The 27450-nt window shown below is 47.0% G+C and overlaps 1 protein-coding gene across 2 annotated transcripts in view; it reads right to left on the bottom strand.

Annotated features, from left to right (window-relative positions):
• The window catches only part of LOC8041781 (WD repeat-containing protein 7), a 102835-nt gene that overhangs the window by 14962 nt on the left and 60423 nt on the right, over positions 1-27450 (bottom strand). For both annotated transcript variants that reach the window (XM_029990742.4, XM_029990754.4), the window contains exons 20-28: positions 26269-26414; positions 24910-25125; positions 24137-24395; positions 20575-20799; positions 18402-18561; positions 16951-17154; positions 10906-11092; positions 2388-2658; positions 983-1065 (exon numbers count right to left, since the gene is read on the bottom strand). In XM_029990742.4, the coding sequence (XP_029846602.3) occupies positions 983-1065; positions 2388-2658; positions 10906-11092; positions 16951-17154; positions 18402-18561; positions 20575-20799; positions 24137-24395; positions 24910-25125; positions 26269-26414 (1751 nt within the window). The remainder of the gene's footprint in view (positions 1-982; positions 1066-2387; positions 2659-10905; positions 11093-16950; positions 17155-18401; positions 18562-20574; positions 20800-24136; positions 24396-24909; positions 25126-26268; positions 26415-27450) is intronic.

Below are 27450 nucleotides of genomic sequence, written 5' to 3' on the forward strand. Positions count from 1 at the left end.
ACACAATCAGAAAGGGGGAAAGCGCCGGTAGTCCTTTCCCCTTTTCGCTCTCGCCCTCTTTCAGTAAAACGGTCTATAGTAAAACAAAGTTGGGGGGGGTTTACGTACCAAACCAACAAAGAGCAGCTGGCATCCCACGAGAAAGGAGCGAGGATTAAGTTTGCCCACCGGGTAATCTTCTGACGCACAACAGAAATTGCTACAATTGTTTGGCCATCCTGTGTCACCATAAAAATACCTGGTGCAGTTTTCAGGATTTGCCTTCCCAATAGCAACCACAATATAAATGGCCCTCATCACTTTGTTTTAGGGTGGTTTGTTTCTGTGGAATTCAATTTATTTAAAAAAAATTGCCTCATAAAATTTTTTTTATGAAAATGAGGCATCATGTTTACAGCTGACCCTGAACACTGGATTTTGAAGGAATGGTGAGTGCGGGCTACCCCGTGAACAGTAAACTGTTTATTAAACCCTAAACTGGGGTTTATAAAAACGCCAAATATTAGTCGTTCTGATAGACCTACACAGTTCAAAAGCAAAATTCAGTATATGTGAAAATATTTTACTCCTTTCGAGCGCTCCTCTCAACAATCAGAGAGGAATAAGCTTCTGCAGTTCATTATGAGTCTGACTTAACACAGTCCTTTGGTGCCCATAATGAAACCATCATACACATTCGTACTATGAAAGTGTTGAGCTGCCCTTGCCTATGCCATTTCATAGGAATGAAGTATAATCTCTGGAGCATTCTAAATAAGTTCAACATCATAAAATATTTCTTCGATTCCCCACACCGTGAAAGTTGTCTTCTTATATCCTGGAGCTCCACTTTTAAAGGATCGTACTATATGTCTATACCGTGGGCAGCACATGACTATATCAAACCTCTCAGAAGTTGAGAGGGAATTGAACAAGTTATGCATTTGAAGTGGGAATGAATGAATGACGACAGCGACACGCAAGAGGTTAGAGGCAGACTGACCTGCAGATGGCGGGGAAGAGGTTTTCAAGGCCCCGTGTCTTGAGCTGCGTAGGGTCCAGGCAGTGGAGCACGATTTCCATCACCTGGCCAAAACGAGAAGCACCAGAGGTGACTTTACAGCCAATTCAGTGAAGCTTAGGACAGAGATAACTGAAAAAGCTGCACAAAAGCTACAGAATTCTACATTTTCAATTGAATTAAATGCTTCATTCTTCAAAAAACATATACAGTCAAACCCGTTTATAACGAACAGCAGGAAACGCTACGATCAGTTTGATATAGCAAGTAGTTCGATATAGCAAAAACCATTTACAACGAACTTCCACGATGCGTTCGTTGTAAGGTGAGAGCTTATCTTTCTTTCTCATCTCTTCGCTTCTGCCTTGTAACAACGTGCAGAAAAAAAAATTTTTTTTTTGCTTACGTGCAGTTTTTGTTTTAGCTTATATATACTATATATTTTTTTAATCGCTTCTTTTCGTGGGCAACTGCTTTAGGATGAAAATTTTTTTTTCTTCGCGTGTGTGAAGTGATTTTTTTTTTTTTTACCTTTCTCGTTTTCTGAATTGCTTCTCTTCACTCAATTTCAGTCGCAACTTGAGCTTTTGGATTTCTTTTTTTACTATTTTATTTTTTTTGGGGGGGGGGGGGGGGGGAAGACAGGCTAGAAAACGATTGCTTGCACGTTCGTGGAAGCCTTTCCGGGGGGGGGGGGGGAGTTTGATATAGCCAATACGTTGTTCGTTATAAAAAGTACTTTTTACAAGCATTGTTATTTAAATTTTCCGCGAGTTCAATATTAACAATGATTCGTTGTACGTGGGTTCGTTCAAAATGGGTTTCACTGTTTTTCTAGTTACTGCATATGCCAGAATAACCTGTAGTCACCATACAAGAAATGATAAGCATACACCAAAAAATCAGCAAGATCATATGTATAGACAAATGGCCACTAGGTGCAACCACTTCAGAAGTGTATAGGCTGTTGCAGCATACATTCGGGGGTTAAGCTCATGTTTTCGATTTTCCAAAATCTTTTTTTCTTTTGACGAACAAAACACAAAACCAACTACCCCAGATGGGGAAAAGTAATGGCTCGATTTGGTAGAGATAAGTGAACGTGGGCGATTCTGGCATTTATGAAGAAGCAGCCTGTCATACCAGAATTCCAGGAAAGGGGGAGATGGGAGTTAGCATCACGCAAATGCACATAGGGTCAACCACATTTCGAGGAACCTAGAACGTGCAAAAACGCGTTTGCATTGCTCGTCGGTACCACTCGGTATCTAGGGGAGAACCCCCTGCTGTCTGGGGGATTCCCACCCGGCGCTCGTGCGTGCACATTTCCCACCCACCCGCATTGATTAGAGCAATCGCCGCGAAGGAAGAGCTACCGTGCACGGACCTCCACAAGCAGGTCGGCCACCTCCGTCTGCATCTTGTCGATGAGCAGCTCGACGATGCGCAGGATCTCCGGGCGGGCCCTGCTCAGCACCGTCTGGTGCAGGGAGATGTTGAGCGACTGGGCGTTCTGGGCCAGCGTGTTGTAGCGGTGCACCTCCCGGGCCAGCGTCGTGATGAAGGCCGGCGGACGGGCCGTCGCTATCAGCGACAGCGCGTGCCGTGCCGTGCGGCACGAGTCCGCCGCCGGCGTCAGCGGCAGGCCGTAGGACATGCTGCATGCCACGTCGTCCGCTCTCATCAGCTGGAGCCGTTAAACGAGCCACGCTTCGGAAACGCGACACTTTGGCCACCTTGGTGCTTCAAACCGTCTATACTCTGTTTCACCTTATGATGTACCGCAGAAAAGGCTACAGGCGCGAGCTTCTTGCTCTAGGGCACATCTCGGCGGCACAAGCTCTCGTGCATTAAAAGCAGCTGCCAACGCTATGAGCTCGCGCTTGTAGCCTTCGCTCCGGTACAACATAAGGTGAAGCGGAGTATAGCCAGTTATCCGAAGCCTCGTCTGCTTCGATATTAAAAATGGTAGTTTCGAATAATTCGCTATTCGATGTTCGCTTTGAGATGAACTCTGGCATTCATATTTTTCGAAATGTTGACCACAATGGGTTGGCCCCGTTTAGCACGCTTCTCATCGAGCGCCGGTGCACTGCGGAGAAGACACACCCGCGCACCTCAATCGGCGCTTTGAAAAGTATGAATGTTGCAGTCGCGCGCTTGGGAGGAAAGTGCACTTTAAAAGCCGGGTGGTGCACGTGCGCCTGGCGTATTTAAAGAGATAAGGAAACTGTGAAAGGTGATATCCTAGGTTACAGTAAACTTTTCAAATTAAACTATGGCTATTGTGCCGGAGTATACGTTAGGCAGAGATGTCTTCGCAAACTGCATTCATCATTCATGATTGTCTTTTCTCAAATTTGAGGTTTAAGAAAGGATATTTGCATACAGCAAGAAGCTCAACGAATCTCCTCAATCAAGTACCTGTATCTGGAAAACGCTATAGTTTAATTTCATGTCAAATGCATCATTTACTTGCCATTCCAATCACGGCAGTGGACTTTCTGAAACTACGGTCCATAAAAATGGCTCGGTTAAAGGTAGCTTAGGTATAGACAAGTGGAAACTTGGGAACCACACTTACAAGTTCAGCTGCGTTTTCGTTTAAGCACAGTGCAGTAAGAGAGAGGCTAGAAGAAACTATTTGATATTTGATTCAAAACTATTCGGCCGAAACTAACATTCGCTTCAAACTCAAAATCCACTATTCACGCATGATTACACACATATTCCACCAAGTGCATACATGGCTTGTATCTGATATGATTCCGCAGAGCTTGCGGTTACTTCTACTTAATGTTTGCTTCAAAAAACCAGTTTGACAGTGTACAATAACTGCATAAAGGCAATGCTCATGGCAGGTAAACCCCCAGCATGGCAGACCAAATCATGCCAGTGGAACCTGTTAACAACCAATGTCAATGTAAGTAACCCCTAAACAACAGCTTAGTTCGAGTCACAGAGAGAGGTAGTATAAAGCAAAATTTAGAATAGCACAAACCAGATTTTGTCGTTTGGCGCACCTTCGTTCGCAACTACCGTAAAATACCGGGGGAGTGTCCATCGCAGTTTCACCGAATGGTGGAAGCGTGATGGGCGCTTGTCTAATCAAGTCAAGCACTTAATGTATAATTTGAAAAATTCCTAAGTTTGGGACACGTTAATAGTGGGCACTTGAAAGAAGTGGGCGCTTGAGCGGTATTTTACGGTACAGTCACCGATCAGACAAGAATGGCAGGAAGGTCCTTTGTTCCACCTGCCAGCGTGAGCTTGCCACATCCAGTAATGCTTTGGAACATCGCGAGCTTCGGGCATGCACGTGCGACCAAAGATGCTGGAAACAGGCGCCCAAAAGGGACACCCCACCGTCTGCATCTCGTTGGCGACTCAAGCCTCACATTACTTCTGTCGTAGACCAGAGCACAGAGCAAATGATTGCCCATATTCTGCAACGTTCAAGGCTGGTTCCCACATTTGCCTTTGAGTCTGCTCGAGTGCATTGCATACCCTCGTAACTGCTAACAATGACTTAAGGGGCGACGCGAGTCTTAAAATAGTAAAAAAATTGCTAAAAATGTCATTTTTCAGAAATCGCAATTTGAAGCCATTATGGTGCAGAGTAGACTCTCCCAACATATGAATGGTCAAATTGGTCTCTAACTATTAGAAAAAAACAACTTGTAAGCGCTGAAGAGCACAATTGGCACCATCCTGGTTTCGTTTGAAAGATGGTTTCCCGTGCTTCGTTTTGGAGCGCTTCAAAGTGGCATTTGCATCAAGGTAGCAAAATCATTGATGCTTTTAGGAAGAGCATGAGGAGAGCTCGAGAGACGCAGATTTTTCAAAGCGTGCCCTCCTCCGAAGCGCCACTCTTCGATTGGCCTTGGCGTGCGCCCCCTCTCCTGACCTTCACCGCCTGCTGTTGAGCCTGCTCCACATTGTCTGCTTTCATTCATTACGCCGTCCGAGACGCATGCTCCTTTGCCCTTCTCCACTTCCTATTTTGATATTACTATTGTTTGCTTTCTTCTTTCTTTGTGCTTTCTAGTGCTTTTCGTGCCCCTGCCTTTCTTCGTATCTTCTGTGTAAATATTTTGGCTCCTGAATCGCCTTTCTTTATAGCTTTTAATTTTTGTGTAAATTGGTTTGGTTCATTGTTACATTTGGTTTTGCTCATTTTGACGGCAGGGGACGCCCGTTTAAAAGTGAGCACGCAGGAAATTCACAGTAAACATAGACGTTCTTGGAATAAGAGCAGCACCGCGTCATTTTAAATGACAGCGCCAACTTCGGTAGCACTGCAAGTCATTTTAAAAGCTTCTGAACATGCTGTGTCAACAACTTTAGTGACACTGCAAGGCACTTTAGGGATGCCGAAAAGCACTTCCCTGCTCGTGGACGTGGCCAGACCAAGCTCGAGTGCCGATTGCATTGATAAACGCAAAGAATCTGCAGAGGACACAAAAACTTTGTTGGCAGAGAAGTCAGCAACTTCGCGAAAGTTTGAGCTCCTTGACGTCAACTTGGTGACCAAAGGCGACGATCGAGGCACGGAGTACGTCACCGTGGATATGAAAGTACTGCATGCACAGTGATGTGATTGGCCTAAGCCATTTTGGAGCACCTTTTGGAGCAGCGAAAACAGTGTTTTGGAGCAGCAAGTGTGGCCTTTGGAGCAGCCGAAACAATGTTTTGGAGCAGCAAAAGTGGCTTTTGGAGCAGCCAAAACAGTGTTTCGGTGGAGAAAAAGTGGCTTTTGGAGCAGATAATCTTAGAAAAATAAATATTTGTTTTAAGTGCTGGACAAACGAAGGGCATTTTGTGTTTTGTTGTGATGTGACGGAACTTGCTGCTTGTGTTTTTATTGCTGAAACATCCCACAAGTATACAGTGCTGTAAGCACTGCCGAGCAATTGCAAAAAAAAACAAAAAAAAAAAACACTTGCCATTGTTTTAATGGTTTCCGACGTGCCAGATTTTTTATAAAAAGTAAGCAAACGTAAAACAGTGGATTGAAAGCGTCCCAGCTGGTGCCTCTGTCGCGCAATCATGTTAACATGCACGTCAGGGCAACTTCGGCAGGCTCGCAGTTGCACGTGCTTCGTCACGCGAGCGGAGACAGCGGCTGCTCAATCGAAACCGAAACCATGCCACTCTGCTTCGTCGCCAATTGGTTCCCGAAATAGTATGTGAAATGTACCTGTCCAACACCCGAAAATAAAAAGTCCAGCGGCGCATGCTTGCCAGGCCGGCGGTCGAGGTACAGGCAAAACACACAGAAAAAAATGACCTGAGCGCATCGATGTATGACATCGCGAGCCAGGTTCAGAAAGTTCTTGGAACGCTCTGTGGCAACGACGGAACTCATGACAGACAAGCGCTGTGTGGGTTCAGCGTGCAGACATTGCCTTCTTTGCTTTAGATCACTTCTCTTCCTCAACTTCCTTTCGCGGCAGATTTTTCACATACCGGAGTCCCTCCCGAAAAAAAGCCCACCGAGAAAAACCTAAATAATCAATACTTCGCCAAGCAGTCTTTGAGTTACATAGGGATTTTTGTAGCAGCATAGGATTTAAACAAGAACAGGAATGTCGATGCATATCAATTTAGAAACACATGACGTCGCGCGACCATGGCGACTGTGGTCGCGCGAGCGCTTCAACTCGCCGCGTGAAAACGTGGTTTTGATGGTTTCGTTTCACAGCATGACGGCATGTCCGGCACCTAGCACACTAACGTCGGACCGCCCGCACACGCCCGCGTTTTAGTACACCATACCCGCGTATATCGTTCAAATATTTTAAAAAGACGTGTGACAAGATTCCCGAGACGACGAGAGTGCGAAACGAGAGACGGCGGGAAAAACCATGCGGGACCGGATAGATGACTGATGTAGGGTTCATTGCGTCAGGCAGCCGCTTGCGCCACCTAACTCACGCATGCTCAATTACGGTTCTCAGTTTAGTTTCGGTTTTGAAAGGCGACCAAAATTGTTCCTTTGGCGCAAGCTTGGCGCAGATTCCCCATATTTTGGAAAAATGTAGCAGGATGTAGCAGGGTTAGTCCCTTGGCGCAGTTTGGCGCAATTGGCGCAGCAATCACATCACTGCATGCAAAAGCTTTCGCGTCCCAACATGTGGCAAGTGCGGGATGGTAACTGTTGAAATTTCAAAGTGCGACGGGAGGCAGTACGGCCTAGCAGTAAATCTAGTACTCATCTGCTCAAGCTGCGATTTTATCGAGCGCCACTTTTTGTCACCATGAGTCGCCATGGCAGCCAAGATCACGCCCTCTCAGATCAACTTGAGAGCAATAGAGGGGGTCCAGAGCCTATAGGAAAGAAAGCGACTGCCCTGAACCTCTACCCACTTGCAGCTTCACCACAAGACCTTTGGAAGACACATGGACACAGCTAGAGGCTGAAACAAAACCCACAGAAGCAGCAAGTCTGCAGGTGGTGAAGATCCTGTTCCAGAACTTCCTCAACCCTGTTGGAAATGTGGACATCATTTTTAATGGGACATGGAAGACTCATGGGCACAACTCGAACATTGCAGTGGGGTGCATACTCGAGCTGTACTTTAACCTGGTGCCAAATCACGTTGTCCTCTCCAGGTACTGCTGTGGCTGCCAGGGGCACCTGAACCAGATGACGATGGCTATGGTGACTAGGTCTTGAGCAACAGGTGCCTCAAGAACATCGACCGAAATGCTGGACGAATGGAAGCCAAGACAGCCCTGATCCTCTACAAAAGATCTCTGAAGAAAAATGCGCTGCATTACACGACCATTCTTTTTGACAGAGACAACTGCACCTTCTATGCTTCGACGCAGGAGGGCATTTATGGCTGCCTCAAGATCGAGAAGAAGGACTGCCTCAGCCATGTGCATAAGTGGATGGGGGCAGCTCTTCGCACCTTGGTAGAGAAAAAGGCACAAGGGGAGTCTTCTGGAAAAAAAAGGAAGCTGACCCAGGATAAGATTAAAAAAATCACAAACTACTATGGACACGCATTGAGGACCCACAAGCACGACGTCCCACAAATGAAAAAGGCGGTGCAGGCAACTTCGTTGCGCATGACGTCAACAGACAAAGCCTTGGACCCCATCCACTGTCCTGAAGGTAACAATTCCTGGTGCTCCTACATCTGTGCACTGGCTATGACTACGAGGAGCCACCAACATACAAGAGCCCTCTACTATGCTTCATTTGCACAGCACTGCAACCGGTCTTTCAGAAGCTGGGCGACCAGGTCCTCATAGAGCACTGCAGTGATGGCATGACGCGGAATGCCATTGAGAGCCTGCACTAGGTGATCTGGGGCCAAAACCCCCAGAGCATGCATAACGCTCTGCTGGCTGTGGAAAGGGCTGTCGATGAAGCAGTGTCTCGCTTCAACCAGGGCATGGTAAAGACCAGCAAGGCGGTAGCAGAGCAGCTTGGCTACAGCACTGGGAGCTGTCTGACATGCAGGAGCCTCGAGAAGGACAAGCAGAGGCTCAGCAAGGCCAACAAGACTTGCATGCAGAGCGAGAAGGCGAAGAAGATGGCCAAGAGGCACAAGTTTGACAGGACCCAGGACTACTGCCCAGGACTCATGTGAACCTACATTTGAAGCCGAAAAATTCTGACAAGATTTTCTACACTTTTTTTTTTTCCAAATATCATTGTTTTGTTTGAGCTTTGTTTTGAGGTTTTGAAGACATTGGCATAAACAATTTCTATGAAACTTTGTATTTTTGCGATGAGCAATAACTGGACTGCATCCTTAAGCTTTCTTTTTTTTCTATAAATTCAGTAGTAAAAGGTCTAACCTTAAAAAGAAACCTTCAAACTAAATCAATTTTTTCAGCTTTGTCTTTTTTTTTTTTTTATAAGGTGCCATTGCTTTTATAATGTTTGCATTAATAAACACCAGTGAACTTGGTATCGTTCTTCTCAGCAACAACCGAACTGGATTCTAATCCTTTAATTTTTTTCATAGAGTCAAAATAATAAAAGTAATTAGCTAAAATATTGACTAATTACAAGAAGATATTGTTTGCTTTCAGGCCTGCAATTTATTTACGGTAAAAAACTGGCTTCATAAAGATTCTATTAGCTTTAGGATGTACGGTAGACACTCGCAACTCATTGCACATTGTAAAAAAAAAATTTTCTGAATGAGAAATGATTATAACAATTTGTAAAAAATGACCTACCGTAATATCCCGAGTCATCGCCCACCCCCCTACCACCTGAAATTCATTAAAAAAGTGGGGTGGGCCATGTCTCGGTGGGTGAGCCCAAACACTTGATAAAAAGCGGAAAAAACCGCCTATTTTTCTCTGCGTATCTAGCACTGATGCACACGAGATACATCAAACTCAAAACTCGATTTAGTTTCATTGTTTTATAGAAAAAAAATGCTCACGAAAGAATATTTTACTATAGCGAAGTCCGTTGCTTGCATACGCCCTAGAAACACCGCCGATCTGGATATAGCACGAACGTTTGTTCCGTGAAAGAATGTCACCACTATGTTCTGCTAGTTAGTAAAAAAAAAAAAAAAAAACGAAAAGTCTACAAGAAAATAGAAAAACCGACCAGGCGCAACGAGCGAGCGAGCGAGCGAGCGAGCGGACCAAAGAAGCGACCAAAAGCAATGCTGGGAAAGCGGGAAAGCCGGCGGTCGCGTTGGCAAATACTTTGGCGTCGGGCCAAGTCGGGCGCCTTGTCAATTGCAAGCTCTTGCGCAACTTTCTTGTTTGGTGGGTACATACGTGCGTCCGTGCACGGCGGGCCATCAATGCACGGTTGGGACGCTCTGCAAACGTCTGTGTAGGGCGTTCCAGCAAAGCTTTATTTACGCGTTGGCTTTGCCTAAAATATTACACAACCGCGGTCGCGACGGGCGGGAAGAAGGAGCGGGTTCGCGGTGACCTTACTTCGGCGGAGACAGACTTTGACCTAACACTCCGATGGAGATAACAAACTCTTATTTTGTTATCTCCATCGTTTTCTTTTCGCACGGATACACGACCACTTTGGGGTCGCTCACGGAGGTAAACAAAAAGAAGTGTCTTTCCCTCCTTTGTTTTACTTTGTCACGGACGTCCTCGAACTGTAAGGTCCGCGGCCGCGTCATTCGGGTAGGATGAGTGTTCGCGGATCGCAAAGTCCGCGCTGGGGTATTTGAAGGGGTGGGCGATGACTCGGTGTTTTTTCGGAAATCGATATTGGCCAAAAAAATGGGGTGGGCGATGGCTCGGGGATGGGCGATGACTCGGGATATTACGGTAATTGGAATTTGATATTTTGCCATACCTTTTGTTCTAGAGGAGATACCTACATGAAATAGGTACAATTTCATCTCTGAGATCACCAGTAAAAAATATATCTGCATGCTAAATTTTAAAAAAGTCTATAACAAAAGAAAATATTTAAGGACTTGCGTCACCCTTTAAGCTTTGCAGTGTTTACCCATGAGAAATGGTCGCTTATGTCACAGTCGGAATCATTCCGAGCCGAAAATAAAAGAATACAGAAGTATTTATGCAAATCAGAGGTGTTCCACGGCCACACAACAGATGGCGCCAGTGTGTCCTCTCGTTGTGAGTGGCTACGAGGAAACTTGGTTGCACTTGAGCACAGACCATCTTTAGTTGAGATCGAACCTTTAGCTGAGGTCACAGTGTCAGGCGACCACACAACTCGACACCGTGCCATTGCATAACATCGCAACTCCACAGTGTGGCACCAATGCGCCACACTCCACAGCGTCCTGTGAAGCACCGTAACCTAAGTGACGCGATCGCGGAGTCGGCGTCACCCGACCGCCTACTAAATTTAGCGAAAAAATATTGCGCGTCAGGCTATAAAGGTTTGAGAGAGGGCCGCCGGTGTAACAGGGACCCCCGTGTACCTGGGAACGAGCTTGTCGGAGTCGCAGCAGAGCTCGAGCAGGCCCAGTAGAACGCGGGACACGTCCAGGCAGGGCTCCCACACTGTGAACCCTCGGCCAATCAGGTCGATGGCCGCGCGCCGCAGGGACGTGTGGGCGGGGAGGGCCGCCGTCGCTGGGGTCAGCAACAGGTACGCCAGCGCCTGGCCTGTAGGGCGGGGGAAGGTCGGAATGATTGGGGTGGGCCATGGGAGTCCATAGCCCAACACACGACTTTTGGTCCATAGCTTTTCCAACGCACGACTTCTGGCACGTGCTCGTCGCCTTCTACGGCGCCTTGGCTGTGTGCTCGCAAGCTCGAGGCCTTCCTGCCACTCTCGTCCTGTCAGTGGCTACGGCAATCGTGGACGCTGTGGGAGGTTACTGCATTTACTCGAGCGATAGACACACTCTTTACGACCAAGGCCTATGTGTCTACGTCCCCGCGGGGCATAAATGCAACCAATCGTCGCAATCCACGTACAAAACGTGGCAGATAATGAAGTTGACAAAAAAAACTTTTCCCTGAAATTGTGACTTGCACAAAAATCATTTTCTCCTCGGTGCATTACCTCCGTTGCGTAAGCTGCTGGGTTCCTTCGGTCGAATGCAACGACTGGCTGTCGCAGGCTCAACAAGAGAGTGGCCACGCAAAGCTTTGCTTGTAAACGGTGCATCTATTACTCGAGTAAATACGGTAAATGTCTCTAACTGTCTTGCCCATTCTTGTTTCTCCCAAAATTACTACCTTTTGATCTTAAAAGGGAGCTTGGTCAGTGATTCAATACGTATGCCCTAAAATACAAGAGAAAGAGCTTTTTGGCATTGTTGCGGCAGAATCGATACCATTACCACGCTGTTTCCTGCGGCTTCCTTGGATACTGCGCTTGCCCCTAAAACTGCCTGGACGGTTTCAACGCTGTCGGGCTCCCTGCTTTCATGACCTATTTCTACTTCTAGATCTGGAACATCAAGCTGGATTACTTTCAGCAACCCACATTGCACTATGAGTGAATCTTATATTGCTGTCTGGGTATCAGATATGCCAAAGAAATTTTAAGGGGATGACATTAAACAGTATCTATAAAAGTTTTTGAGATAATGTAGGTGCTCTCTGCACTTGCAAATACACATCTTTAAACAACAACGTCGGGAGTTTCCCAAAATTTGCTCTACTCGCTCAAGGGTAAAGTTTTGAATCGTGGCTTTCGAAAACCCACCGGCGTCCAGCGTTCCTTTTTTTCTGTTCCTACGTAACATGAGCCACCAGAGTAACTTGAATCCATTCGAGCCAATTCTCAAATTAGGTTCCCCAGAGCTCTCAAAGTCCTACCTTTCAACATAGTTTTTTTTCCAGTTTAAACACTATCTTAGCAGATCTAAAACCTGCATTGAATGAGCTAAGCACTTCATAGTGTGTGCTTCCTTGTTCAGAAGACCTGTAGGCTTTGGAACAACTTCCTGAGGAGAGCAAGTCGTCTGCTTTTTGCACAGGAGTTGCGGTGATGTCAGAACGACGCTGAGCTCCGATTGGCTTTGACTGGAAGGATAGTGGATATAGACCTCAATGCTAGATGCCTTGAAGTCTACCTACTATATACTTCAATCAGAACCAATTAAAGCTGCAGAGTCCTGTCATCCAACACAACTCCTGCAAAAGAAGCAGACGAGCTTGCCCGGATCTGCATTACAAGTATGCCACGAGCACCAGGGGGCTATTAGAAAAGAGAGCTAACAGATCTCCAAGATCCCCTGATATAATGAACAATGAAGCCCAGCCACTATTGTTTGGCATCAAAGTGAAGAAAGATAGTTTCAATAGTAAACAAATTTAAAAGGCACAAGTTTCTAAAAAGACTGAAACGAATATCGAAGATCCAGTCTGACACCACATCACGTCGGTCTGGGGTGACCTTTGGGGAAACACTCCACAGAAAAAAAAGTTTCTGCAAAAAAAGTTGATTTGAAAAAGTGCTATATTTACAACCGCCAACATCTACAGGGTGAAACAAGGAGACGCCAGGTTCTTTAAATCGACCGGAAAATTCGGTTTCTTAACCTATCGCGCTACAACTTTGTGCAGCGTTGCCCACAGATGGTGCATTTTTTTTGTAAAATTTGCGAAGAGCGAACTTACCCGAGGAAAAAGTAAAGAAAGAAAAAGGCTTAGCTCCTATGGAAACGCAGTGACGCCACCGGTCTGCAAACAACACGGCGCCGTTTCGCACGGGAGACAAGAGATGGCGCAAGCGGTCGCGTCGCCAACTGCCGCCAACAAACGAGCAGACGACTCCGACAGCCGGCCTTTTTGCAGACAAGGAACTGCAGTTCCTTGCGGTTACCGCGCCTGTCTTTTTTGTTTCTGCGACTGTCGCCGCCTGCAGAACGCGCCCCGCTTTTGAGTTGAAAAGATCGTCTGCTAAAAAGGCCTGCTCTCGGCGCCGTATGCTTAGTCGTTGGCAGCGTTTGTTGCGCCATCTCTTGTCTCCCGTGCGAAACGGCGCCGTGTTGTTTGCAGACCGGTGGCGTCGCTGCGTTTCCATAGGAGCTAAGCCTTTTTCTTTCTTTACTTTTTCCTTAAGTAAGTTCGCTCTTTGCAAATTTTACAAAAAAAATGCACCATCTGTGGGCAACGCTGCACAAAGTCGTAGCGCGATAGGTTAAGAAACCAAATTTTCCGGTCGATTTAAAGAGCCTGGCGTCTCCTTGTTTGACCCTGTAAAGAGTATTCCCAGAAAGATTTGTTTGTTTACACTGCATTGTTATTTATAAATTATTTTCAGTCCACCGATGCTAAAGAAAGGGTAGAGGTTCGAGCTCTTTCTGCATATTTTTCTCCGTTCCACTTTTTGGCATAAATTTCACTTAATGAATCTATCGTTTCAGTATGAAACTATCGAAAGACTTAATTTTTGTGGCCTATGACCCGAAATTTTAGCCAGATGCCCGTCGTTGGTTTGGCACGTAAAACCCCCAAATTTGACCCGAAATTTTATGGAGGTTACTATGAACTTAGATTCTGCATTTTCATGTTCCTTTATTATGAAAAATTATAATTTGTAAAACTTGGTAAATGTCGGGAATCTTTTTTTTTTCAATATTATTTTAGTTGAGAAATGCATATTGCGTGAAATTTCTTTTCATAGTAACCGGGAACAGGTATTCCAGTATGCATTGCAGCAGAAAAATATATGGTTATCAACACCATTTCTCAACGCTAGATTCACTGAGCAGATTCCATGCCAAGCTATGCTTTACTTCATTCTGGGGGTATAGTACCTTATAAAATTGGTTCAGAGGGCTGAAAATTTGCATGCCCTCCCCCCTTTTTAATGGCTACAAACACCACCTGCAAATTTTATGTCGACTGAGCGAGTGGTTCAAAAGTTGACATCCCCAGCTAGTATCGTCCCTTAAAAGGCAACTCAATTTCATTTTTTGGTTTTGAAAAAACAATGCAGTCCTTTTCAGTATCGCCTAGGAAGACCACTTGTCAAATATTACGACGCAGTTCTGTCTAAATGTTTCTTAAGCGGTCCGGCAAACTTTGCAACTTGACAAGTTGCCGAAATAGGCCGACTCAAAGGCAGAATTCAAGCACAACCAAAGCGCAGTCAAGGCTACGGCATGGGCGTAACCAACATTGAGCTAAACGTCATCACCATTGCCCCCTTTTACTTGTTTTTAGTTTTCTGTGCGAGCGTAGCGGGTGACGTCAGCAACGCTTCCTCTCGGTGCTTAGCGGTGTCCACGTGATTGGCATAACGTGCCTGCACAGCGTGCTTTTTGGGAGCCGTACGGCCGACCCGCCGTGCTTCCGCCGTTACCGCCGTCTCCCGCGTCATAACCGCTGTCGTCGTCTCACCGTTTTAGATTATTGTCTCTCGGAGTTTCGTCTACACTACGGACACCACGTGGCCAGACATATACCGCAGTTGTGCAGACATCGTCGAATGTCGTAGACACCAAATTGTGGTGAAGAGTGCGATGCAGACGACACTTGCGCCTGGCACACGCTTGCCCCAATCCCACTCGTCGTTGCGTTGAGGATCAAGTGACATCTCGTACCTTGCGATGGCTATGTTCTTGGCGGCCCGAGGCCAATGTTGCCAGACTGAGCCGAAGTTTCGGTTTCGATTTCCGCTCCTGTTTAAAAATATATATCCCATTTTTCGCGAAGCAAACAAGTTGGTGTCTTTTACCAGGGCTTTTTAATGCAAAATCACTCATTATTTCGAAATCTTCGGAATTAAGCGGAGTTGCCCGTTAAAGGGAAGCTGAAACGAGTTAGAGGTGAATTTTAGCGTATTTTTATCCGCGAGTCTGAATATCACATTCGTTTTCCCTGAATATGTAACTAAACACGAGAAAACACGAAAAACCTCAGACCAGTCGTGACGTCATACTAGAATCTTTGGTCCGCCAAGTGTGTGACGTTCGTGTGGGCAGCGTGTGTAATTGCAAGTTTGCCAGGCATATTTTTCTGCACTGACAAAGTCACAAAGTCTATTTCTGACCTTTTTGAAAATTGCTAGAGTGCAGAGGCATAGCTTTGACAGGTGCTGAAGATGCGCGAGAGCAGAAATTCCGAAAACTCCTAGCATGACGTCACGCCCCAGGAGGACGGGGCTCTAGCGGTACTTTAAGAATTAATTTCTGCAGCCTACGTGTACCAAATTGAAAAATAACCTCAATATTTATGATCCTAGAGGCCAAATGAAGACGATTTTGGTGTTTTTCCTCAAATACAAAACCGCCTCAGTTTCCGTAAAAAAAAAAAAAAAAAATTTAAACAGCCTGGTTGGGACAGGCAAGTAAAAAAATGAATTTTACGCGAAAATAAATATTTTGGGAGCAATATTGATGGTGCGAGACGCGGCTTAGTTGGTAGTCACCTCCCTTTCCACTTGTTTTCTCTCTCAGCATTTCAGGGATGTGGAGTAGAGGTAGATCGGGGCTTGGCCATCACGTGGAGTTGGACAGAGAGTATGACCATCTCATAGAGGTGGAAGGAGCGTATGTCCATTCCATGATGTCATGGACTTTCCACGCAGAATTTAAAATATATCTTGCGCCGCCAATATTGCACTAAAAAAATTTCTTCGCGTAAAATTAATTTTTTAACACGCGTGTCCCAAACAATGTTTAAAAAAAATAATAAAAGACGTTTACAATCCCCTGTAACGCCGAATTAGAGCGCAAATTAGAGCTCTTGAGGAGGAGGAGGGAAGGGTACTGAGGGGAGAAGGTGGAAACTCCCCCGCTACTAACATGGGTGTGGATCGACGTGTGCCTAACGCAAGTCACAGAAAAAGCACATCTTTGGTGAGAGCATCGCGTGTAAATTTGGCGGGAATTTAGCAGGGCAAATTTTTCCCCTAACTTTAGTGGGAAATTTTTCGGCTAAATTTAGCGTGGAAATTTTTCTGCTAGCGGGGAAATTTTTTCCGCTAGATTTAGCAGGGAAATGTTTTTCGCTAGATTCAGAAAGCAAACTTTTTCTGCTAAATATAGAGGGGAAATTTTTCCGCTAGATTTAGCAGAGAAATTTTTTCCGCTATATTTAGCGGGAAAATGTTTTCCCGCTAGTGGTGACATTTTTTTGCTAGATTTAGCAGGGATTTTCCACTAAATTTAGCGGGGAAATTTTTTCCGCTAGCTTTAGCAGGGAAATTTTTTCCGCTAGATTTAGCAGGGAAATTTTTTCCGCTAGATTTAGCAGGGAAATTTTTCTGCTAAATTTAGCATGGAATTTTTTTCGCTGGTGACGTAACACGTGATGTCACTGTTGACGTCATCAGTGACGATGGCGATGACGTCATCACGATGACGTCACGTGATGTCACTGGTCATCATTGTGACGTCATCGTGATATCGTCGTCACTGATGATGTCATCAGTGACGTCACGCGTCCCGTAATGCATCGCACGGTTCCGCTGACGATGACGGCAAAGAAACAAAATGTTTTTTGAGCTGAGCTCAAAAATTTTTTTTTTTCTTTTTCAGGGGTTCTTTAACTGCACTCACTGGTGTGGCGTGCGAGGGAGTAGTTGACGGGGCCAAAGCCGTCCATGAGGGACTTCTTCTTCTGGTCGTCTGCATTCTTGCGCTTGCTCTGCTCAATCTCGTGGCCGTACTCGGCCCCGATGACGCCCAGAAGAACAATGGCCGTTGACTGCTTGCGCCGGCCCTCTGCAGCACTCCAGGCGTGCTTCGATGTGGGTTCCCCGCCTGGAATGCACACGGGGCTCTTGGAAACCAGGCTCGCCAGAAAGCTCATGACGCAATGTCAAGAGAAATATGACCAGCTGGCTATGCAGCGTAAACATTCTCATGCCTGTTTTGAATTGTAATGCACAATTAGATGATATTCCCCTTTCAGACAAGTGCTGATGACAAATTGTGAAGAGCACGTGTGCCGTGCTTACAGACGTCGTGAAAGCCAAGTTTTGTTGCACCTTTTTGAAGATATAAACGAAAAATTAGCTCCACTGGATCATAAATAAGAAATTAGTTCAACTTTAAATGAATAAACAATGACAAATTCACCTTGTACGCAAACACAAAAACTTACATTCCCCCGAGACACCCAAGTAAAGCGGAAGGGACATGTAAATTATTATGATGGTTGCTGGAAGAAACACCATACTTCTTGATTGTATAACGCAAAATATGTTTTCTGTGGCATTTCTATGAAAAAATTATCACGAATGAGCATCATAACGAGCGTCGAGGGTGTTACAGACATTAAGATTACATACAAGGTTCAAGCCCCCAGCGGGTCTCGAACCTATTTTCGTGCGGTGGCAGCCAGATGATAGGACCACTGAGCTAAACAAATAACAACAAAATAAATAAAAATTCAATCAATAAATAAAAATAAATAAAAATCAATGAATAAGGAATAAAATAAATAAAAAAATAAACCAATAAATATATAAAATAAAAGCATTATATTTGATTAACTAAAAAAAGAAATGAAATAAAATAAATAAAAAAGAAAGAAAAAAACTAGATAAAAAGATTGGAAAATCCAGCACAAGCAACACACAGAGTGTGGTTTGTGCGAGACACATTGTGTGCTTCCTAGCCTTTGTCGGCATCATTGAGCCTGTATGATTTCTTGAGCACCTGACTATTTCATGTGTGATTGGTTGTCATTGGCAAAAACTCTGTGCTCATTACATGCTAGCTTCAAATTTGACCGAACATAAAAAATAAAGCAATTCCAGAATGTCAGTCATTTAGTACAGCACCTGGGGTCAAAGAAGCACTGAATTGGCCACAGCAGAGCTCTCCACTCTCAAAGGCACCAAGTACAAAATACAAAAAAATAATTGAACAAGAGGAGGGACAACATGAGCAGCACGTCTTGTCTCGTTTGTTGATTACCTGCTATTGCGTCGCAACCGAGGCAATCGATATCCTGGCAAGCACATGCTAGAAGGAAATAGAGAAAAGAGAGAGAGAGAGCCTACCTTCCCTGTCTTCGTCCTCCTCCTCCTCTGAGGAGTTCTGGGGCTCGTTGGCGGTGCGCAAGGTGTCCGTCTTCTGGAGCCCTGACGGGGTGCTCGACCCCGAGCTGGGCCTGCTGCCCGCTGCCAGGGGGGAGCCCACCTGGAAGCTCGCCGGGCTGCCCTGCAACGAGACGGGATCCCTTCGGGACGACTCCGGCATTGTAACGAGATCCCCCTGTTCATCCCACTCTAGGCAAAGGCAGTGGTAACGCAGAATGCTATGCAGCACAGAGACAGATGCAATTGCGGTGCCTCCACTTCCGGTGTTGCGGATGCCTCATGAACAACCCTATCCAAAAAAAACAATCGCATCTCCACGTGGTGAATGATGTTGATTGGGGTGAAACTCTGGTGGTGCTTGTCTGTGTAGACGCTGAGCCGCAGCATGCCAAGCCTTTCATTTGTTTTCATCCATTTTCCGTTTTCAATGACGCTGCGGTCAAATGCTCAACTGTGTATATAGCCACATTCCATACCACGCATTCTCTTTCTGACATGGATGAAAACGAACGAAAGGCTCAGCATGCTGTGGCTCTCCGTCTACGCAGACAAGCACCACCAGAGCTTCACCCTAATCAACATCATTCACCACGTAGAGATGCGGTCGTTTTTTTTTCCTACACGAGCACAGGAGAATGTGCTCACGTGCTCGTGAGCGCGTGAGCTCACGAGCAGAAGCACGTGCACCCGACGGCGGACAGACATACGGACATGGCTATCCCCTAAGGAGCTTCGCCCCTAAAAGTGCACTATAGTGAAAAATAAAGAATGGTGCCGAAATCATCGCTGTCGCTACGCTGATTCTCGACGAAATGCGTGAGCATTTACAGGGATGGAACTGGCCAAAGCAGCTTTGGAGCAATCTCGGGAGCACAAAAAACTACATTCTGGACCAGGCTGGGAGCAACAAAAATGAGGTCTTGGAGCAAGTTGGGAGCAGCATAAGACTTTTAAGAATGTTAATATCAAGGCTAAATGTCACCTGGTTTTTAAAACTAAAGAAAATAAGACATGCAGGTAACTCATTGTGAACTTAACGGTAGTTTCAATAGACGGTAGACAACGACTAGAGGACGACGTCTAGGACGACCTCAGGGACAACTTCTAGGACGGCCTCGAGGACGACTTCGAGGACGACTTCGAGGACGACTTCGAGGACGGCTTCTAGGATGACCTCAAGGATGATGCCTAGATATGATCACAAGGGATCAAGACCTCACTATCTAATAATGCCAAAGAAGGCTGACTCACGCTGGTTGCCCCCTCCTTTTGTTTTTATTCATTCATACTTGCCACGACCAATAGGGAATTTTTTGTCAACATGTGAGGAAGCATTTTTTCCCAGACCCTAGCATATAACAGCTCTGCTGTGAAACTTGCAGAGCTACCAGAGAGTCGCATTGTCATCGACATAATTGATGACAGCACTTGTGGAATGCGGGCTTTCTCATCGTCCAAATTCAGCAGCAGTTTTTATCCCTGGGTATGTCAGTTCCCACAATATTTGCTGCTAAGGTTGGTAGTGTCAAAATTGGGGGGGGGGAGCAATGCCCAGTCAGTAGCATGGCAACTGAAACAGTCATTGGTTCTGGCTCGGCTTCTCAACCAAAATTCCTACAAACAACCGCCAGGATTGCAACCATCAGTCAAATTACACGTCAACTCCGGCAACATACATCATTGGATTTTCAAGAACTCCCTGAAGCACGGAAAGCTGGATTGTTAAACGCACCAGTGGAAGAAGCGTTCCAGGCCCCTTGGTGTGTTCAATTCAACTGTGGCCAGTGAACCTAAACCTGCAGAGTCCTTCCCCAAGATCTACCGTAAAATACCGAGTATGGGCACATATCACAATATCCTTCAAATGTTTAAAAACTACCAGCGCATATCAAGTGCCCACCCAGACTTCTGAGCCCACCAACAGAGGTACACCTCCTCATCAGGCACTTCTTTAAACACCCTGATGCAAAGCGGTAAAGCTCAATTTATATTTTGACCACTCCGAATTTTTTCTTTTGGACCTAACAAGTGCCCATGCCCCAGTGTTTTAAGATTATCTCCCAATTTCGGCGGGGTGCTTCCTGGTCATTTTACGACAGCGTGGGCGTAGACCCCCTCTCCAGGCGGTGCCCACCTCCGAGCTCGCCGGGGAGGTGGCGGGGACCAGCTGCTGCCCGGCCGTCGCCTGCGAGCCGGAGTGCTGCGTTCCCTGGCCGGGCGGGTGGTGCGCGTGGGGTGCTGGGAAGGTCTCCCCGTAGTTGGGCAGGTACACCCCCCACTCGTCCACCACCGCCTTGCGCCCCTTGGGCCCGATGCGGCGCAGCTCCGCGAGCAGCAGGGCCTGCGCTGCCTCCCGAACCTGCAATTATGGAGCCGGCATCACCGCAAGTTCGAGCAGCGCACAAAAGGTCCCGAGCTCCACTGATACTCGATGGCGCACGCGCCGAGCTGGCACCAAAATTAAGGGTGTGCACGCAGCTTCCTTGTGCAAGGTTGTGCACTGTAGAACGCATTCAGTGTGAACATGAGATTGGAACTTTTTTGCATATTACTTTGACAACGTTTTGACCAGCATCAACCAGCACCCCCAAATGAGCACTTTCCACCACGCTAGTAGTTCTGACGACAGCCCCTCAATTTTAGAAGGAAGAGAAGATACACTGCCGATCGCATATTTTATAGTACTAACAGCGCCAAACAGTGTACATTGTGAAGAGCGAGATGAAGGCAAACTATACTAATGCGCACTCTTAATTTAATAGATGCAACGAAGGTCCGTTACACTGCCTATTTCTTGCTGCTTCAGATCGGATGGCTCAGCTGGCATCAGTGTGACCACTAGGAACCAGACAGTTAGCTCTATCTTTATGGTCAGCCAATGTAAGGGCTTTGGGGGATATAGGCAAAAAATGAGCAGTACGATCACGGCAAGAGCTGCGGCACATCATGGCGAAATCGTGGGGGATCGGTGTCGCGTTCACGCACTGTGGAGTCTAAATGTCAAAGTCTCTAAATGACGCCGTCATTGGTGAATCCCTGGCCTGCCCCGAGTGACGAACACGCCGAAGTTTGACGAGAGTCTCTTCAAAGCGGCAGACGCGTCTGTCTAGGCGTCACCCCATGCTAGCGTCACACTTGTAGTGATGACGACTGATGGTGTTTGAAAGAGAAAGGTGCAGGCCTTTCCTTCTAAGTGCTATTGCGTGAGGTGGCATAATACGAGGTGAAAAGGGACGTGACACGACGACGGATGGAGGGATGGACAGATACGACTGAACTCTTTTATTCCGGCTGCGGCTTGCGCCACCTAGCCGAAGCTTTTTGTTTAAATGACTACTTCCCATTGAATTTGGAATTAATTGAGAAAGACAAAGAGCTTTTTATCGCGACGTAGCAGCAACTGTCGCCATCTGGTGGGCGCCACGCAAGACTCGTACGCACTGCATTTATAAAATGCAGATAAAGCAGGTTCCCAAAGCTGTGGTGTAGCTTTAGGTAATGCGCACGCTTCCCGCGCGGCGGACCCAGGATCAAATTCTGAGAACGTGGCAGTGGCGGGCGATCTTCGTCAAGCATTTAACGACGCTGGCGACGGACGTCCTACGCCCTACTGAGATAACAACTACTACAACAACTACAACTACGAAGTCGACGGACGCCATTTCCGGCCATGGGAAGAGCTGTCACCATAAAAGCTCCCACATCTGATCTTTGCCAAGAGAATACAGGAAGAGAAGCAGTATGGGCGCCCACCGATTATTCAGATTTGAATGGGATCGTGTTAAGTTAGAATAATTCAGCAGTCCGAAAAAGTTAATTCGGTCAAAAAAATCTCTGTATTGGAACTTTGTACACTAAACGACTGGAGAAACTGGTCAATAGTTTGCTGGACGGCGTTTTACACCCCTTCGCGATCAGATCGTCTTACACTTTAACGGTCTGCGTCAGACGGCCGCACAACAGCCGGCACGGAGTGCACTGACCACGTGTGTGAACTTCTCGAATGCTGCGATGGCGTCGGTCAAGTTGTCCATGAACGAAACTATAAACAAAAATTCCAAGGATACCTAAGCACTTCTTACGAGTAGTGAATGCAAAAGCATGAATGTCGTTCTTTGCGCCACGGCCGCTTCTGGCAGAAGGCATGTGGAGGGCGGCTGCGGCAGCGGACAGTGCCCGGATGTTTAGGCGACCACAATCCCTTTGGCAACAGCATAAAACAAAATCGGCAATCAAATTGACCTCGATGGCGCAAAAAGGAGGCTATGATTCCGACTATAGCCTCAATCTAGCTTCTGCATTGCACTGACAGCATCTCCTGTCATAGAATGTGTAAACCTGTTCACGTGGTGTCAAAGCTACAGGTCAAACAGCAAATAAAAATAAAAATGGTGGCGGCTTGGTTTGCGGTTGTAACATAATGGCCTCGAAAAAGTAAGAAAAATTGAGTGATAAGGCACACATTGTCCAAATTTTTAGTCACTGTTACACATTCACTCTATGGGGCAAATGGCGGTTCCGTAAAATTTTCAGAATAATCAATAATGTCCGAAATTTCAGCGCGCGAAAAATTAGTCGGTTACTGGTATCCGCTGCTAATGAAGGATATCTTTGCATTAGCGAGTTAGAACAATTGTTTACAACTTTTGATTAGGGTAAAGTTATATTCTCAAACTATCCACCCCTCGTCCTCCACACAACTGGAAACAGATGATGAAAAGGTGAACTGCACCCCCAAGAGTCTGCTGCTGTTCTGAGATTCAACAAAAGGTTCCTTCTTGAGCCTTTCCTGCGCACTTACATAGTCTTCCATCAAAGTTTCAGCTTTCTGGGATGCCTACTGTCCAGCATGATTACACATTGCAAGCATTCCTTACACACATGTCGATGGAGACCTCCTAATATCATGGAGTCGCATTTTGTACTTCACCCGACGGAGGACAGTCAATGCGTCGGCATTCGGTCGGAACTCTCGTTAAACTGGCGAGGACACGAATCCTGGCCGAATGCTGACTCAGCGCTCATGTCCGATCCGTGACCTGCGCTGACCCTTGCCGGGCGATGTAGAAAAGAAGAAGCGAAATGGGAAGCCCGGATATGACCACTCGGATAACCCGCCCTTCTCCGTGCCAAAGAGGTTCGATGCCTGGGACAAACCGCACGAAAGAAGCAAAGGTCACAAAAGCTCTCGTTTGCTTCCTGAACAAAACCATACTTGGATTTTTGCTCAGAGAGGACGAAGGATGGTGTCCGTGGACAGGGCCACCTTCGTAGCATTCAAATCTCGTAACCCTTACAGCCTTTATCGTTTGCTTCCTCTCCTCGCTGAACCTCTCTTCCGATCTCTCCGTTCCTCGTCCCCAGCATGGAGAAGTCAACCGTAAGTGTTACCCAACTAGGTTAACCGAATTCTGTCCTCCCGCTTCGTCGTTCCCTCTGGCACCATGGCTTTGTCATCTCGCTTTGTCGATGGCAGAGAGGTCCTCCAGTCGTCCTGCCTCTGGCACGAGCTTCCCACCTACCATAAAGCTCCAGCATCTCGCGACCTTCACGCCTGCACGCACAATCAATGCACGACGACGTCTGACCTCCGACACGTGCTGGAGGCCAAACGTTCGAGAGAGACATCCTGTCGACTATAGGAGATATTGGGTTAGCGGTCCGTGCAGAGACGGAAGGAGGGCGAGATGGCCCACCTCGAGACAGCGGTCCTGCCAGCGGCGTGCCAGCATCTCGACCTGAGGCCGCTTGAAGTCCTGAGTGCGCACGAGGTCCGGCAGCAGGACGCAGTGCAGCGCAGCCAGCAAGCTCCAGCCCTGCTTGACATGAGCCTGCTGCTGCGTCAGCACCTCCTGGATCACCGCCAGCGCCCCGCTGCTGTCCACCGCCGCGCTCCCAGGGGGCACCTCCGCCGCCGTCATCACGAAGGCTCGGCTGTCCGCGCGGCTCAGGCGCCTGCGATGCGAGGCCGCCCGCTTGTGTCACTTTGTCTCTCCGGGACGCCAGGGTCTACGTGCCCACCGTAATATACGCTGAGCAGGCTCCCATCCCCTAAAATTATAACCTATCTCGATATTGAAAGCTGTGCCTCATCTTCAGTCTACAATCTTAGCTCTTTTTTTTATTATGTGCATATTTAAGATTTTGTACAGTTTATGAGGTTACTTTCTTACATTATTTTTATTTCCTTCGTATTATGGACTTCCGATACTCGCACACTCCTACCTTCTTTTTTGGAACAATAAGACGTAACTTGAAGTGTCCATGACACCCCGTACCGCACCAGTTTCTCGGTAACTTTTGATTTCACCGGTTCAAGCTTTATTTAATTCAAACTCCGTTGTAACTCCCGTGAGGTGAGAATGACCGAGCTCCGGCTCCAGCACCAAGTGCGAACATCGGCGAGCAGAGCCGCGAGCGGCGAAACCGGCACAACGCCTGCGCAGGCAGAGAGGAGCCGCTTTCCCACCTGTGCAGCTTGCGCCGCTTTTCCTGCTCTGGCACGAAGGTGGCGCTGTTCATGGACATGAGGGTGTTTGCCAGGGCGATGACCGACAGCAGGTGGTTGGTGGTTACGGCCGTTGACAGCTCCCAGTGGCCCCGGGACGAGAAGCGGCGTGCCCGCTCTTCCTCCTCTATCTGCTCCTTCGGCACCGGGATGGTCACCTTGCGAGCCTCGGGCTTGCTGCAGAGCGTCCCCAGAGGGACCGGACAAAATGGCTCAAGTCGGCAAAGCCAACGTCCCGAAGCATACGGTATGCGCACGGTTGACAGGGACATCTGGAGGCTGGTTCACACACTGGCATTTGAGTGTGCTCCAGTGCATTGCATTCCCTTGTAACTGCTCACGATAAGATGACGAAACAACATACACTGGCAAAATCTATCAGGTAGACCTGGAACGTTGGTGACCTGCATATGTGGGGTGGCACAAGCAGACCTTCTGCCGCAAAATCGAGCCGGAAAAATCGGTGCCTGCACGTGGAAAGCTATAACTTATCCCGAATGTGTGCTGTGGAGGTCGGTTTTACCGTGTTGCAATATCAAGGTGCAGTTCCCTTCCTGTAAAAAATGGGAGCAAAAGATCTGCCGAAGTCAAGGTTGGGCACGTTCACAGATGACCGAGTTAGCGACACTATTTACTTGCGGCACCACCTCCTGAAAGGAGCAGCAAGCAGACAACAGATTAAAAAATACGAAAGAGTTAGACTGTCCTGTCTGTCCTCTTTGTTTACCTCTTTCATATTTTTGAATCTATTACCAACGCGCTCAATCCAAGTTTAGACAACAGAGTGCGTCATCTGCTCACCTCACTGTGCTTGTCGGGAGATTGCACCGCAAGTAAATGGCGTCGCTGACTTGGTCGTCTGCAAACGTGCCCAACCTTGACTTTGGCAGCTTTTTTGCTCGTTTTTTACACCGAGACTGAAAGAAAATGTTCGCTTTTATCCCTGAAATTATGCGGCGCCCAAAAAAGCTTGTTGGTCAGTGGCACTGTGTGGAAGCATACTTAGGTTTCACCAGTGCCAGTAAGGTTGCGTAAAGTGAGAAACATTCTTACTTAATATCGTTGCACAGCCCTTTTACGGACTTGGAGACGCCCGAGGGGCATGCCCGAATTTCCTTACCAAAACACGACCGCTTGAAGAGTGAAATGTAGTGAAACCTCAATCACTTCTACTCTAACACAATTAAATCCAGAAGCCCAAAAGAACTGGACATGGTCTAGAAACATATTTTCACAGCACAACAGACACACCAGTCAGAGACGCGTTCCAGGCACCATATCGAAATGGAACCTCTGTGCCACGAAGGCGGTTATTCCCACCTGGGTGCTGCTGCCTGTGGGTCCTCGGAGGGTATGATGCGGTAGGTGTGGGTGGGCAGGAGCAGGCTCATGTGTCCTCCCCGGGAGAGCAGCCCGAAGCAGATGGGGCGCATGGGGCACAGGAGGCCAAGCTTGCCCTCACACACCTAAGAGGGGGGTGCAGAGCAGCAGAGAAAGGAAATCTGATGTGGCTGAATTGCCGGCAAAGAATGCACGCAACAGATGCTGCTGCTCTGTACGCAAGCGGCTCTGTCGTCTTTCAAGAAACAACCCTTACAGCCTTATAAATGCTAAATTATTCAGTTAACGAAGAATGCTAGGAACAGTGGCAAAAGTATGATCGCGAAGCAGGTCGACACCATCTATGAATGAGCTATTACCAACACCAAACATTGTCTGCACATTAAATTATGCGTGGCTAAATTGTCTCGTGTTATTGTTGTTGACATCTGATATACCTTCCACCATCTCTACATCTAGTACATTTTTGGAAAGGAACCGAGACACTACAGAACAGGCTGGGACATTTTTGCGACATAAATCCCGCATGTTTATATATTAAATTTTCTGAAATCGCTTTTAATGGAGTTAATAAACTTGAATATGTAAAATTCTTCATAAAAGTGTTTTTTTTTTATATTTGTTAAATTGCAATTTCAAGGTTAAATTCCCCTTGCTCCACCACTCCTGAAGGCCCATTTATAGTTCGATTTAACCAGGCGGTGGTCGATGTCAGAGACGCTACATTGGCTACAACACACACCAGTTGGCAATTCGACTCCTGCACAGTCAAACTTGGTTGGTACTGTGTACCGCCGTGCGCCGTCCGAGAAGTACGCGCAAAATGTTCTCCGACAAGCGTGCCAACTGTTGCCACCTTGACGAAGCTGTGCCTGCACTGCCTCGAGAGTCCTGGCTGCTGGTCCGGAGAGCTTGCAATGCATCCTGGTCTGGCTACCCGACGCAGCCCGCGTAAAAGTATGACACATTCCATCTCCTTGTCAGTGCAGTCGGAGCGTGTAAAATCCCGCCGACCACGTCAGTTATGTTGAAACAGCGGACTGTAGAAAGTTTGGTTTTCGCCAACACGATGTTGCTGTGCTGCGCGTGCACGCTATGCAGAGCATAATTGAGCATTAAGCAAAAATTTCCATGGGTGCATTCTCCAACTGCGTAGAAGGC

The sequence above is a fragment of the Ixodes scapularis genome, unplaced genomic scaffold (assembly GCF_016920785.2).
Source record: "Ixodes scapularis isolate PalLabHiFi unplaced genomic scaffold, ASM1692078v2 PGA_scaffold0__279_contigs__length_252992795, whole genome shotgun sequence".
NCBI lineage: Eukaryota > Metazoa > Arthropoda > Arachnida > Ixodida > Ixodidae > Ixodes > Ixodes scapularis.